The 15,742-nt window shown below is 46.3% G+C and overlaps 1 protein-coding gene across 18 annotated transcripts in view; it reads right to left on the bottom strand.

The window, feature by feature from the left end:
• DYSF (dysferlin) overlaps positions 1 to 15,742 on the bottom strand; it is a 203,963-nt gene that overhangs the window by 12,869 nt on the left and 175,352 nt on the right. For all 18 annotated transcript variants that reach the window (XM_054586835.1, XM_054586841.1, XM_054586839.1 and 15 more), the window contains 9 exons: positions 10,671 to 10,799; positions 10,186 to 10,341; positions 8,543 to 8,634; positions 5,708 to 5,878; positions 4,874 to 5,016; positions 2,761 to 2,900; positions 1,576 to 1,664; positions 1,219 to 1,314; positions 660 to 801 (listed from right to left, as the gene is read on the bottom strand). In XM_054586835.1, coding sequence (XP_054442810.1) covers positions 660 to 801; positions 1,219 to 1,314; positions 1,576 to 1,664; positions 2,761 to 2,900; positions 4,874 to 5,016; positions 5,708 to 5,878; positions 8,543 to 8,634; positions 10,186 to 10,341; positions 10,671 to 10,799 — 1,158 coding nt within the window. The remainder of the gene's footprint in view (positions 1 to 659; positions 802 to 1,218; positions 1,315 to 1,575; positions 1,665 to 2,760; positions 2,901 to 4,873; positions 5,017 to 5,707; positions 5,879 to 8,542; positions 8,635 to 10,185; positions 10,342 to 10,670; positions 10,800 to 15,742) is intronic.

Genomic DNA, 15,742 nt, shown 5'->3' with positions numbered 1-15,742 from the left:
AACCACAGGCACCAGACATGGAAATGTACGAAACGAGGTAGCAGGAGGGACCTAGCTAAGCCACACCCAGTTCCATGGACCACGCCATCGCTGTGCCGGGCAGGCCCCTCGGGAAGCTCTAAAGGGTCTGCCCCACAGCCCCACAGATGGCTGTACCGGGTTTCCCTCCAAATGTTCTTCCCTCTCTGACCCCATGGCCCTTCTTCCTGTTTGGTGTCGCTAGAATCTGGAGAAAGGAGGAGGTGTTGGGGTTTGGACTCAGCTACGTACGATGGCTGCGGCAACGGTGCGGGGCGCTTGTGGGAGAGCAGCAATGCCAGGGACAGCAACGCCAGGGAGAGTGGAAGGGGCGGGGGGGTGGCGAGGATGGTGGCGGCGGCTTTGGAGGTAACAGAGCAGTGGTGGGAGCTGTGGCGATGACACAAGTGATGTGGACAATGGAGGTGGTGGGGGCTGGGCAGCGAGGGGACGATGGTGGCGGTGGGGACACTGGCAGTGACGGGACCATGGTGGTGGTCATCTTGCAATGATGGCAGTAGTTGTTCCAACAGTGACGGGGCAGTGGCGAGGGTATGACAATGCCATGCCAGTAACTGGCAGTACGACCCCACTAACATTAGAAAGCGCAGGAGCCCTTTGGGGACGCGAGCAACACTCACCTTCTTGGCGATGAGACAGACTTGCTCAGCCGGCAGGTAGTCAAAGGGGAAAATGAACCTCCAGTTAAAGTTGCCTTCGCCTCCCAGGGACCGATAATGCACGTCTGTTTTTTGCTTGTGTTCTTCAAAGCCAACCATCCAACTAGACGTACACATTTTTAGAGAACATTTCTAATTAGGGTTTCCATGACAATATGCATCCTCAATTTAGGCAAACAAGGAAGTAAGAAGGTAAATGAACTTGGTAAGTGATAAAGGAAAAATAATTCCCAAGAAATCTCCATGACATACCAAATGTGCCAGAAGATTTTAAACATTCTAAATTTTCTCTTGACGGATATCTTCAAACCTTCTACGTTCAACGCAAATATTAATGTGGAAGAAGAAATCTCATTGGGGAACAACTCCCAAAAGCAGAGACCAGGCCCATGGGACCCTCCTTCCTTTCTTGCCCTCCCCCATCCTTACACCAGAGCCCCCTTCCCAATAGGGCTGCACCCCAAAGAGAGAACAGGTGACTGTGGAGCCGAGCTAGGTGGGCAGGAGGATGGCTCCCTACCCTTTTACGTAAATGTCGCTCATCTTTTCCCCTGTGATGCTGAGGTCATCCAGGATCACGTCCTTGGTGTTCCAGATAATACAACGCAGGAAAAACCTATGAAGAAGAAGAATGATTCAAATCACATGGATTCCCCACCAACTCAGTCAGGGCGGTCCTTGACTGAGAGGCCAAGAAACCAGCTCGCCCAAGAAGACTTCAATGTTTGCCTGGCTGGGCACTTGGCCACCAGGCTGACATCCTGTGACCTCGGTGGTATAAAGTCTGGCCCAAGAGCAAGCTCCTTGTCCCACCCTAGCTGGCTGGGACCATCCCTCCACCCTGCTCAGCTCCAAGCCTGTGGCCGGGGTCAGTCACCTTCTGGCTTTCCGCGGGGTGATGTTGAAGGGAGGTCCAGGCCGCCCCAGGGCCTTTGGAAACAGGTCGATCCACATCTGCACCTTGCCCTGAGGAGACATGACCCTGTTCTCTCACCAGCCTTTTCATTCAACCAACATCAACTATCCATCTGCTCTTGGGGCACATGACAGAGAAAGCCCAGGCCCTGCCCTGGAGAGGCTCACCGCCCGTCGGGGGTGTGCCCTAAATGGGACCACAGCGCCAGCTGCAAAGGAGAGCCCCTGGCCCACAGGCTGATGACTTGGGGCTGTGCCTGGGGGTCAAGGGTCAGGGACGGCTTCTCAGAGGTGATGGCACGGAGCTGAGTCTCAGCGCACCGGGTGAAAAACAGGAGAGGGCATCTCAGGCCACGGGAAAGACACACACAAAGCCCTGGAGGGCCGGACGGTTTCCACAACTGGAAACCACTCCACCTGTCACCCCTCCGTGCCCTGTGTCTCTGCAAACCAGGTGTTATGTCTGTCCCCCTCTTATAAAAGAAGGAGCAGGAGTTGAAGTCCTTCCTTCAGCATCACAGATCTAGAGAGCGCAAGACATTCTGACATTCTGACACCTGCTGTGTCCCTCTGGGCAGCTGGTGGCCCCAACACCAAGGAGAAGAGAGCTCTCCGTTCCAAACAGCAGAAACGGTGTCCTCTGCATGTTCTCAAAGGCACCTCCATGGCTGCCTCGGCCCCTCTTTGCTGGAAACCTTTTCTTTCCTCCTGAGCTCACCTCCCCTGTGCCTGCTGTGCCTCTGCTCGCCCTCCTGCATGTGAGGACACCCTTGTCCCTCCTGATGACTGCCCTCTGCGGCTGCTCTGCCATTCTGTCACAGGGTGCTGGTCGCCCTGTCTGAACTCCCCGGTGCAGCCCAGCATGGGGCGGGCCCTCTGAGATGGTACCAGCCGATGACAGGGGAGGACACGCTGAGGCCAGGCTGAAACAGCAAGGCTTCGGAATGCCTCATGGGAAGTCAGAGGTCTGGTCTACATGGGGTGGAAGGAACCAACTCAGACTCACTCCCAAGAGGTCCCCGGGAAGGCCAACAGTGGTGACCAGTCTGTAGAGAAACGCCCTCAAGGAGGGGCTGGCTAAGTCCTGTGATCCCCACTGGTGCCGCTGGGATGCCCGTGCTGTCCTTGGGGTGGGTCTATGGCCTACCTGCTCAATGTCTGGCTGGAGGGGGCTGTAGAGGGGCCGAGACTCCACATGCTCAGGGACCAGACCCTGCTGCCGGAGGACGTGCAACGCCAGACGCTCCTCCACTGGACCCAGGTGTGGGTTCGGGACCCTGCCAGCCTCTGCCGCAGAGAGAAGACAAAAAAGTTGTGGAGTTAAGTGAGCAAGAGGTGGTAGGACCACCAGGGGGTCTAGACTTGCCCTTAATGCCCCAAGCCCAGATGTATTTCTTCTGGTCCTCACATCTCACTCTCCTTAGGGGAAACCTCGCTGTCCAGGGGCTCCAGGCTTAAAATCCAGCATCTTCATTGTCATGATTTCTACCAAGCCTCCTCTATAAGCTCTTCTTCCTCTTTTCCACCAAATACAGCCAAAGCCCACCTTTTCCAAGAAGCCCTCCCTGACTGCTCCTAACTCTGAGCCTCAGCAACCTCTCCTCCCAGATTGGGTATCTACATAGTCTTATTGCTATTCTCTGGTTCATGCAAGCCATTCTATTAGTAGCTGTAGCTAAGATAATAGTAATAACAGCAAACACTTTTAAAGCAAGAACCAGGTACTGTTCTTCATAAATATCAACAGGTTCAGTCCTCATAATAACCCAAGAAAGTAAGTGCTCTTATTATCCCCATTTTACAGATGACAGAAATGAAACACAGAGCAGTCTCCCAGCTGGTCAGCAGGGCAGCTGAGACCACACACTCGCGAAGGAAAGGTGCATGGCTGGACAGAAACACTCCCGTTTCCCCCTCGTGCTTTCCAGAGACAACTCCTCCCTGCCAGGGCCTGGTGCTGAATGGTGAGAGGACTCAGATGTAGTTCTGACCCTGACAAGCTTGGCCAACCAACCAGAATATTGAACTTGGAATTCCCATGAGAGACCTTGACTAGGGTCGGAGCTTCTGTGTATCTATGCGCACATACCCACACAGGTATCTGTACTCAGGTAAGCGCATGTTCACAGTCTCATATGCACAGCACATGCACACATTCATCAACCCGTCCTGTCCACTTTAATAGGTGCCATAAGGAAGCAGCAGGGCATCACAGAAGGACCACCGGGCCAGGAACCTGGCACTGTCCTTAACTGGCCGGATGACTTTGGGCAGGTCATTAACCACTCTCGTGGCCTCAACAGCCTTATCTGCAAAAACAGGCTGATGTCAGACCATACCAACTCTAGTTTTTTGCCTTTCTTTCCTACAAATTTATGACCATGAGCCTTGGCTCCTGTGCTAAAGCTGCTCACAGACTAGCAGAAGGAAATGAGACCACGCCTAAAGCAGATGCATGTTCTTCTCTTGGAAAAACAGAACGGGAGCAGAGGCAGGGCCTCATGGAGAGGGGCTGCTTGGCCATGACCTGGGCGGCAGGGAAACAGAAAGAAGAGGATTTTGGATGGAATAGTCAAAACCAATGTTCCCCTTTTATAACCTCAGCGCCTGCTCTGACATCAGGCACCTCTTAAACCAGCAGAACGTGTGGGGCCAGCTGGGCCCATGGACACTACTGGGGAGCCCGCTGTGGGTGGGCAATGGGGCCTGTGGGCACCTCAGACGCGCAGGGAGCATGGAGTGGGGCTCTCAGGCATGAGCATTAGGCAGACCCAGGGGAAGGCGGGGGCTGCAGGGCTTCCTGACTGCCCTTTGGATGCTTTAGATGCAGGAGCTGTGCGTGGAGGCTCAGAACATACCATCAAGGACAAGCTGGCAGGCTAGCGCGACTCAAGTAGAAAATTCTTCAGAGGTGGACTGTACCCAAAACTCCAATCACAGTCTGGTTACCCAAATGCAGAAGCACACTGCCCCTAACTGTGACCCTGGCCGTGGCTTCAGACTCACCCCTGAAGATGGGCCCCAAACTGGCGCTGGACTGAGCTCTGACCTTGGCTCCTCCTTGACCTCTTATTTTACAGCAGTATCGCAGGTAAGCACTCATCCCCAAAGTACCAAGCCCATCTGTGCTGCCCTGGAGGATTCCAGACCATTCCCTGTTGATGTGGGTTGTATGAGTTGGCCCCTTTATGACAAGAGAGGGCCAAGAAAAGAGGAAGAGGTCGAGTCCACGGCGGTTTCAGGGTCATGTGGCGGCTCACCTATTTCTTCAATGGTGTATTCTTTATCCTGAAACATCACGCGGCCTGTCTGGTACACGGGGGCTTTGACCCGGTGCTGCTGGCAGAAGATGTGGAGGAGCTGAGAGGGGCGGAGCTGGTCCCTCCACTGGTTCGGTCCAGAGCTGAGGCCCAAACACAAGACAAAGATGAGATGCTCCAGGACACTGAGAAGGGCAGAGGGGTGTGCAGTGACCTGAGTACCCACATGTACAGCATCACCCAGCTTTCACCTTTGCACTGGGCACCCCACCTGGTCGCTCATTATGACTGAGGATCTCCAATTTACAGACAGACAAACTGAGGCCTAGAGATAATAGGACTGGTTTAAATGCATACGCACAGAATTAGAATTTGGATGTTTCCACTTTCCAGATTTAGAAAATCAGACCCAAATAAGAGCCAAGTTGGTAGGAAGTGGGTGGAGGCTGTCCACACATGACTTCACCTGACATAAATCCCCTTAGGGTCCAGCTGGGGCCCATGTGTCCCGTTGCCTGTCTCCCTCTCCTTACCCTCCTTTCCTCTTTCCCTCTACAGGCCCTCAGTGATGCCTGAAGGAGAACTGGATTACAACATAATGAGAAGTGAGGTTTTTAGAGTCAGACAAACAGGTTAAAATTCTAATCCCACCACTTAGAAGCCATAACATCTCTGGGCCTCAGTTTCCTTATCTGTGGACAGGGGGCAAGACCTCTCTCGGACTGAGTGAGAGAATACCAGTGAGGTGCTTAGCCCAGAGCCGGCACACAGTGAGGGCTCAGTATTTAGGGGGTGGGACTGTTGTCAGAGGAGCAGCCTGCCTGGTGCACCTACACACAGTAGGTCTGTGGGAGCCCACAGCGAGCTCCAAACTTGGACAGCAGCCTGTTCTCCAGGTCGATGACCGTCTCTCCAATCTTTTCGTCCTTGGAGAGGAGGTCATAGTCATAGAGAGTGATCTTCAGGTCCTTCTCCAGAGGCAGAGTGCAGGTCAGCTCGAACATCCTGCAGGGGTGGGGGCAGATGTCAGGACAATGCCAGCCCCTTGAGTCACCGGGCACCGTGGGAACTCCAGGGGGTAGCAAAGCTAGAGGAGGAGCTTGAAAGCCATGCCTGGCCTCTTCCTCGCCTCCCAGGAGTGGCCCTGCAGTCCATCCTCCTTGGGTCCCCTGTAGCTCTTAACACACCCCTCCCCCAGCACTCCCCTGGTACTGGGCTAGTCAGAGAGAGAGGGGGGGGCGGGGAGAGAGGGAGAGAGAGAGAGAGTGTGTGTGTGTGTGTGTGTGTGTGTGTGTGTGTGTGTGTGGTTTTCCCAAAACCCTGGGCTGGGCCCATAGCAGCCATCTGATGGGCCACAGAAGGAACGAATGAATTGAAACAGAATATTAAAACTGAAGTTTCCACCAGGACACCAGGAGACAAGAAATGGGAAACTCCAGAGCGAGGTGCCAGAGCTCTGGAATTCACCAAGCGGATGGCCTGGGACCCACTTTCAGGACTCTTGGGGCTTCACACCTACTTCCAGAGTAGGATAGAGAGAGGGCGTGTGAAAAAATTTCTTTGGAGAGAGCTCCTGCTATGCTCTGAGACCACTCCCCCCGCCACCGCCATGCTGGTCAAATGAGGAGGTGTTGGCCCTTCTCCCCGGAGAGTTCTCTGCAGGAGGGAGACACAAGCCTGACACACACTCAAGGAAGGGAAAGAGCCCGTGGCAGAGTGGACAGAGGGGCTGCCTATAAAAGGAGCTGCTTCGCTCCCATCTTCACTAGGCCACCACAGGGCCAGGCTGGAGCCACTTTGAATCCTGCTCCATGGGACCTGGGGCTCCAACAGTGAGACTGTGGAGAGGCCCATCTGAGAACCGGGGAATGGAGGCCACCAGCTAAAAGGACAGAGTATCTGCCAAATCCCAGGAGCTGCAGTGGGAGGGAGGACTCACAAGAAAATCAGTTTTAAGTATCTGACACCCAGAGGGTGCCAGGGTGATGGGGGTAGTGAGATGGGCCCTCTCTTGGAACACGTTGCCTGAGACCTGGCCCTGTACAAGTCGGGGACCTCGGGGGCTAAGCAGAATGGGGAGGGGAGAGACACTAGACAGAGAGACAAAGCCTTCCCTTCACACACACATCCACGTGCTGTACACAGCTCTGCCCGAAGTGGACCTGCTGAAAGAGGGGTACAATACCCTCGAGCCATCCAGAGTATTTATAATTATACATGAACGGGCATTCTGGTTACCAACTTGAGACTGTGGGTTTGTGACAAAGTGAATAATCTAAACATGAGCCCAAAGATTGCCTGCCTGCCTGCCACAGTTTCCACTCAGGGAATGAGGAAGGCAACCCCCACAGAATAAATGTTTACAGGACGCTGGCAGACAAACACAAAGCTGTGTTTGGATTATACCCCTTGACTTGTGCTTGTTCAACACATGGGTTATAGAAAGAAAAAATTTCTGCTATGAGCTGAGCGAGGCTTGAAACCCCAGGCAGACCAGCTTGGCCATGATCGGAGGCGGGGAGATGGTGAAACAAAGTGGAAGGGGTGTGTTTCCGCACTCACTCCGCACCTGGCCTGAGTCCCAACCTCCCCGCCTCCACTGTGGAAGAGGCCCAGTCTGCTGCCCAGTCACCAAGGAACCTGTGCCCCCGTGCCAGCCTCTGGAACTCACCAAATACAGATCAACACCCCTTCGCCCCATCTTCTCTGCGGCCTGTCCCTCCAATTCCAGCGGGGTGGTGGCTCATCACAGCCCAAAACTGGTCCACCCTCAAAAACTGCACTTCCCCAGGCTGACTGGGTCCTCGCTGCAGGGCTGAGTGACCCCCACTCATTTGACAGGTACTGGTTTGTGAATTTAATGTATCACTTACTATCAGAGCACCACACGCCATCTCCTACAACCGCCAGAAAAAGAGCCACCAGCCTCCCTCTGTGATTCTCCTTTCTCCAGCCTAAATGAGTCGCATCCAAAGAGCAATCAAGTCAGGATGCCTGGGAGCAACTCCCATGCAATGGGCACTGATCTTTCCTTTCCTTCGTCTTAGATTTCAAGAAGCATTTAACAAACGGGAATGCACATCCTTCCTCTGTCTAGCCACTTCCAGAGACAGGTGCAACCATAAAAGAGAGTAATCACTAAATGCATTGTGGGATCCTGGATTAGATCCTGGAACAGTAAAAGGACATTAGTGGGAAAATCGGTAAAATCCTAATAAAATCTAAAGTTTAGTAAATGGTAATGTGCCAATATCAGTTTTTCAGTTTTGACAAATATACCATGGTTTGGTAAGACAACAGTGGGGAAAATTGAGAAGGGTATTAGAGAAATTGTACCATCTTTGTAACATTTTTGTAAATCTAAAATTATTCCAGAGAAAAAGTTAATGTAAAAAAAAAAAAGACTAACTAGCAAATGCATGCTCTGCGCTTCTATTTAGATTTTTCATCTTTGAGGTAATTGTTTACGTGTTTAACTAGGGGTTTCTGGCAGGACTCAAGCCTTCAGCACACAATGAAGAACTAGCTGAGGTTACGCCCCTCTAGGCAGGCAAGACTTAGGGAACACAGCTTCACTCCAGGAACGGGGACTTCCCAGTGGCAGCCACATCTCCCCTACTGGGCTGTGGGTTATCCTCCACCCCAAGACCCAGGCTGCCCCCAACTTACTTTCCAAACACAGGCTCCAGAGTGCCGGGGATGTAGTTATCCTGGTCACTCACCGATTTCTTCCCTATGGAAATCTTGATGTAAGGATCACACTGAAGGGGAGACAGAAAGATTTTAGCAAAATCACTTTCCCAACAGATCTTTGAGGCCTCTTCGGTCTTCTGCTCCACAATGAGACTAGGTGTCGGCCGTCAAGGAGCTGTCATCCTGTCATCCTGCCAGGCCAGAGACCCCACCCTGCATGCCACACCAGCTGGCCCTGAAGAGGGCTTTTGGCCACAGTCCAGCAGTGGACATGGGGTACCTGAGTCCTCCATACTCCCAATGCACTTCCCCACTGGGAGAAGGTGAGTGGGGACAGGCTGATATCCTCAGAAACATACCAATTTGTATGACATACATCATTGGGTCAAGCGGGGGTCCTCTCTGTGACCTCCACTTCAGCATATGGAAAGGGAGAGAGGGGGCCAGACTGTGTCAACCCAACCCAGCCCTGGCTGGCCTTCCCTGAATGCCTCCTGCAAACAACAATATCCCCTCAACTAAGCCTCCAGGAGCAGCCGGGCCAGAGAGCACTCAGGGTCAGTCTTGGCATCAAGAAGTCTTGAAGTACATGAGTGAACCATTGGCCACAACCACATCTTGGAGGCCACTAGTGGTACCTGGTCTGGGGATGGCTCCATTGTGTTCTGGGACCTCCCAGAGGAGCAAGGGCAACTGTAACTTCTCACCTTGAAAAGCAGGGCTCCAAGTGTAGGACACCAGGCCTGTACCCACAACTTCAAAGATACATGCTAGGCCTCTACCTATCTAAGGGGACAGGAGAGAACGCTAGCCTCATACCCATGAACTTTAGTCAGCCCCACCCTGCCTCTCCTGTTTCCTCTTTCTCTCCCTTTCCAACTTTACTCTGCCTCTCCCCTACAATTTCCCCATAATTCCAGACTCCTGCCCTCTTTCAAGTTCCCCTCTCTCACTCCAGGCCAGGTCTACAGTGAGGTGATGAGGTACTTGCTTCAGGCACAAAATTGAAGGAAGGGCCGAAAAAACCTCAGTAATCAAGATAAACAATATTTATGCAGTATTTTTAAAAATTAAAATCAGTGCCAACAGTCTATGATCAAGAGTTTAAATAAAGACAAGATCAGTATTATTGATTTTTCTTTTTGCCTCAGGCTCCACCCCAGCAGGGCAGGGTTACTGATCTTGTTCCACTGTTCTTTCTCCCACCACTAAAAATTCTACAAAGTCCAGGCCCAGCCTACACCTTCGACATCACCCATCCTTATGCCTCATCCTTGTGCTAAACGCACACTAAGAAGTCTTCGGGCAAACTTTTGCTGAGATTGTTGATGCCTACTAAAATACCGTTTTCTTCTCCCTGCCAGCCTATCAAAATTTCATCAGTCATTAAGAATCCTATTCCTTCAGGAAGCCTCCCTCATTATTCCAACATTTTACACTGACTTTGGCCTTTTCTGAACTCCTAGAGCTCTTGGCCCTTCCCCCATTCAGCCGCATCTCAGTTTTGTATATTCGTCTGGTTTCTCTGGATTGCTGTGAATTTACTAGAGTGGAGATGTGTCCAGATTCCGCAGCCCATCTGTATCTCTGGGTAGAGGTGAGAACTCTAGAAATATTACCTTCCCATTGGGGTCCTTGGGCTGCAGGCCGAATGCTCGGATGATGTAGATGCGGACCAGGCAGTCCTGGGGCCCCTGGGCAGCCAGCTGGTGGAACTGTCTTGGGGGCATGGGGATGGCGGGGTCGTCTGGGAGGGGATAAATTTTAAAAAGACCCTGAAAAGAAAAAGGAATCAGCTTTCCTTTTTATCATCATTGTCACCAACACGATCACCACTATGACCATTACTTTCATCTTTGCCAGACCCATCTCCACTGAGATCACCAAGCCCAGTGCTGTCCCATCACCACCATCAGATTGTGCATCAGCAGCATCACCATCACCGTCACCCACATGGTCATGAACAGCACCCACATGGTCACCAAGATCAGCATTCCAGGCATCCTGGATATTCTACAGTACCCCTGCTCTTACCCCCTTCACTTACTGCTGCCCCTCCAGTCCTAAGTCTCCCTGGATTAAGACCATGTCCTCAAGGATTTACCTTAAATTCCCCAATGACAGATGGGTCCTCCATCTCCTCCTGAGTCTTGCCCCGGTAGAGCTTAAAGGTGTTACAAAAGTCAGACAGGCCCTCAAAGGCTTCTACATTCTCCAGTTCCGTGTCATAGACCTGCCATATGTGGGGACAAGAGAAGGGGATGGAGAAAGAGAGAAAGAAGAGGGATCAAAGGAAGAAAAAGAAAGGGAGGGAGAGAAGAGGAAGAGAAGAAAATGAGGGGGAAAGGCCACAAGCAAATTAGAAAATTATAGGCAAAGAGGAGGGCAGGCGGGAGAGGTGGAGATGAGAGAGGGGACCAAGGAAGAAGAGGGGCAGGAGAGGAAAAGAAGAACAAAGACAGGTAACAAGGATGCAAACAGTGGAGATTAAAGAGAGAGAACACAGGGGGGGAAAAAACAGGAGAAGGGAATAAGAGAGGAAGACGTTTGCTCAGCACCGCTCGGGAATGGGGTTTTCTGGTTAATGCAGTGTTCCAGGTATCGGGGAGTCATCATAGACACAGGTGGTACAATTTTAAGAGAATAAGATCATAGGAAAACAAATACATGAAAACCTAACTGATGTTTTATAATTTGAAGATCAGAACAGAATTCTGGAAAATTCACGGGTCAGCATGTCAAGCCACAGTGCTCGCTCACTGTCCAGGATGTCCAAATGGCGATGGTATCAAATACCAGGCCGAGTACATCTTTTGAACACCACTTTAAATTTGTAAACTCAATTTATTATTTCATTCCTCTCAAGTAGCCAATGACTTTCTTTTGTTAGGGCGGTGTTTTGGAATTGCTTTGATTTAAATCTAATAATAAATATTTTAAAATATTGACTATACTTTAATATTTTTAATATTTAAATAAATAATTTTATTATTACTTGTTTAAACAAAGCAGTGGTGTTCTATTATAGATTATAATATATAACTAATAAATAGTGATATTCAACAACTTTGCATACATGCTAAGTTGGTTACATTTGAAACTTCAGGTTAAGTTCTCACATTGCTAGATATTATTTCTCATTTAGGTCTAGCTCAAGTCTATCTCTTCCAAGAAAGAATTAATTATGCAAGTGATGTAGGTTCATTATTAAAAATTATAAAATACAATATGAAGTAAATATTATTATTGCCTTATATTCTGAGTCTCAAAAAATAACATTATTTCGTTAACATTTTATATGTATCATTTTGAATTTTCTCTTGCTCTGTTTACACAGTTGATTCATTTCAATCAAAGGACCATTTTTTTAATTTGTCAAGTCTACCATTTTCTCTATTCTAGTTCCTTATTTCTGATCTTATTTTTATTATTTTCTCCTTTCTATTGTTTTAAGTTTTTTTATTCTAATTTCTTCAGTTGAAGTTTTATTTACTTTGCTCCCTCTATTCTGATAAGAAAAACAGTTATTGCTATGAAATTGCCTCTGTTCACCACTGCCTTGGCATTGCTCTATTTGTTTTTGTTGTTGTTGTTGTTGTTTGTTGTTGTTTTTGCTGTATAATGTTTTCATTTTCTTGGCATTCCATAACCATAGTTTTACTTTTATCATTTGATCCAAGAGCCAAATACTTCATTGGTTTTCATTCTTTCTTTTTAATTAGCATAAGTTTTAAGGCCATAAACTTCTTCTGAACACTGCTTTAGTTACAACTAGTAAATTCTAATATGAAGCATTTTATTATTTCCCAGGTATTTTGCAATTTTGGTTTGTATTTTTTTTCAGCAAGAACTGCTGAAACAGAGGTTTAAAAAAATTTTTGTGTAGATGTAAGAGACTCTTGGAGCTTTAGATCTTGTTAAATTCTAATTTTATGGTATCATAATCAAAAAACATTGTCAGTGGCATTGCCACTTTTTAAAACTTATCAAGGTTTTCTTTGTGGACTCCTACACGGTCAGTTTTTGTTACTGTGTAGTCTCTATTTTCAAGCTACAGGGTTTAATCAAGTTAATAATCATGCTGGTTTTCTATATCCTCTCACATTTCTGTACCCTTGACTTGACATGAACTGAAAGAAGAGAATTAAATTCTCTCCTTACTACCATCATGTTTCCATTTCTCCTTGTAACCCCTATAATTTCTGTTGTGTAAATATTGATGTTGTATTATTTAGGACATAGATACTTTCAAAACTATCATCTCTTGGAATTGCATCATTTAGCATTATTAGGTGCCATTCTTTGTTTCACTTACTTTTGGGAACTTGAATACATTCTCATCTAATATGAAGATGGAAGATTGTGACTTCTGCTTTCTTTTTAGTTGCATTTGCAAGGAACATATTTCCCCCATTTTCTTTTATTTTTAGCCTTTATGAATCTCTTCACTTTAGAGTTTGATTTTGTTTCCAGATCTGATTTAAATTTTGTTATTAATAAGTGATTGATACAACATGTATCAATATGACAGATGTGTTCAGTCTGCTTTTACACTCCTACTTATATAGTTATATGTTTATAGTTTTCTAGTTTCACAGATTTTTGTTTAAACTTTGCTTCATGGTCTGTTGTGCATGTGTGTGTGATTCTTCTGAAATCTAGGATGACCTGAGTTTATATTCTAATATTATTATAAATTTACAGATACTAATAATACTCTTATTCCTCTAAGCCTTAAGGACGGTATTTATAAATTCCCTACTATAGCAACGATGAATTCATTAAATTTTATCTCCTGCCTTCTCCCTCTCCATCACCCAGTATTAGACAATATTATCTCCCTTAATATTTACCCCTGTACTCTTTGCTTATAATTTGCTTATACACCTATTATTTGGTTTGCCAGTTTTAAATAATATCTGTCAACACAATTTGTTCTATAATATGGCAATCAGTGTCTTTACTTTGTATCATACCATCTTTTCTCCTTCTCCATTTAAGTTTTGTCAGTTTTATCATCTGTACATTTTCAGTATATATGTTTATACTCTGCCCTGTTACCCTGACCCTTCCATTTATTGTGACTACAGGTCTAAGGTAAAACATGATCATAACCAGTCTTTTTGTTGTGGTTTTCCCAGTTATCTCCTAGTTAGTTAAAGTGTATTCCCTGGGGGTTTCTCAAGATGGGCTCATGGGAACCACATCACCTGTTCCTGAACATGCATGCCTGGGTATCCACAGTCTCTCTGCTTGCAAGGAAGCTTGGCTGAATACAAATCCTCAGTCACCCTTTCTTTCCTTGATGATCAATAGACGGTCCTTTATTGTCTTTGGGTGAAGAAACTGAAGCTACCTTGACTTTTTCTTATTTTAAATGACTTAATATTTTTTGGAAAAAAAGAGGCATGGCTACCCCAAAATATTGTTTATCTCTAAGGTCCAGTAACATATGCTAGGATATGTCTCAGGATTGACCAATCTGGGTCCATTTTTCCTGACACAAAGTAGGCTTTCTAATATGTGTATTCAAGTATTCCTCCATTTCAGTAAAGTTTTATTAAACTAAGAGTTTATTTGGTTTATTTTATTGTTTTGGTTTTCTTCCTCAGAGACTCCAATTATGCAAATGTTGGATCTCCTTTCCCTGATTTCTATGTCATTTTCTCTCTCTCTTTTTTTTTTTTATAACTCTTTGTTTATTTTCATTTTGTTTTGCTTACTTTCATCATTTCTGTCCTCTATGCCTCTTCTCATGTTTTCCAATGTGGCCATTCTGCACTGGGCTCCTTCCAATTTCATGCTTCCTTCTCCTCCTTTCCTGAATCCTTTCAGCTCATATTTCATCTCTTCTCATCTATGATCCTTTCAGTTCTTTCATTTCTGCTTTGCATTCTGACTGCACACTCCTAAAAAGTTTATAGTGAAGTATTTTATCTTGTCTGCTCCCTGGCAAAATTTTTCCGTTGAGTACATACCTTCTCTTTTTGGTTATGATTTATATTTTCTCTTCTTATTTCATAACATTTTGGAATTAATGCTGTGTTATTTCTTTTATTATTACTTGTCATTGACTGTGCTGGATTTTCCTAGATGAATTATTTCTTTTGTTCCACCACAGATACGGACAGCTTCCTGCAAATGCAGCCCATCTGTATGATTCTTGCAGAGCTCCACCTTCTCTGCTTCTCTGAACCAAACCAGCTCTAAGAGGCTTTTGTCACCAGCATGAGTCTGTCTTCTAAGTTCCCATATCCATTATGGTAAACAAGGGATATAAGTTTTATATTTTATGGTGAAACCTCAGTTTCAGTACTATACTTTTCACTATTTAATAAAATTTTCAAGTACACACAATAGTAAAGAGAATAGATAATAAGCCCCCATGTACCTATAACCTGTCTTAAGTAATTATCAGCATTCTTTTATAAGGAAGTATGGGGTTTTCTGAGATCTGCTACCACTATGACCTTTCATCATTTCCATGCATCTTCTCTTAATTTACTGCCGAGTGGCTTCTACCCAATTTCAGTTGCCTTTGGACAACCCTTACATGTATTTTGGAGTCTGTGAGTTTTATTTGTTTCCAACTTTTACTGAAAATGGAGTTTGTGGGTTTGAATGATCTCCAGAAGAAAAGGGGAAAAATGCTGACGTATGCAGCCATGTTCATACTGGAAGTCCCAATAAAATACTTTTTAAATTTCCAAGTGGTTGGTCTTTTTGTTTAAACTTTTGTTATTAATTTCTCATCTTATTACATTTTAATCTGTCTTGTATGATTTTTGCTTTTGGTAACATATTACTAAACTAATATGTGATCAAATGTTTTAAGTGTTCTCTGAGCATTAGGAAAAAAATATATTCTCCATTTTCTTTATTACTTTTATTCTCTATATTGAAGCTACTTTTAATATAGCTTAAAAACATTTACCTTATTATTTATATCTTTTATTTCCAAATTTATTTATTTACTGCTTCATCTGTCTAGGAGGGAGGTACATTAAAATCCCCACTGCAACTTTAAATTCTCTCATATCATGCTTTTGCTTGTGTGAGATGTTAGTTTACATATTCCTATCATTTTTGCTTAAAGTATTTCTCAGCTTTATTGTGCTATGCAAACATGTTTGGGAGTTTCTTTCATTCAGATGTACACATTTTATTTATATAAAA

Source organism: Pteronotus mesoamericanus, unplaced genomic scaffold (genome assembly GCF_021234165.1).
Source record: "Pteronotus mesoamericanus isolate MK-2021 breed Mesoamerican mustached bat unplaced genomic scaffold, CSHL_Meso_final contig_98, whole genome shotgun sequence".
NCBI lineage: Eukaryota > Metazoa > Chordata > Mammalia > Chiroptera > Mormoopidae > Pteronotus > Pteronotus mesoamericanus.
The sequence above is the reverse complement of the archived record's forward strand: the minus strand, read 5'-3'. Positions and strand labels throughout refer to the sequence as shown.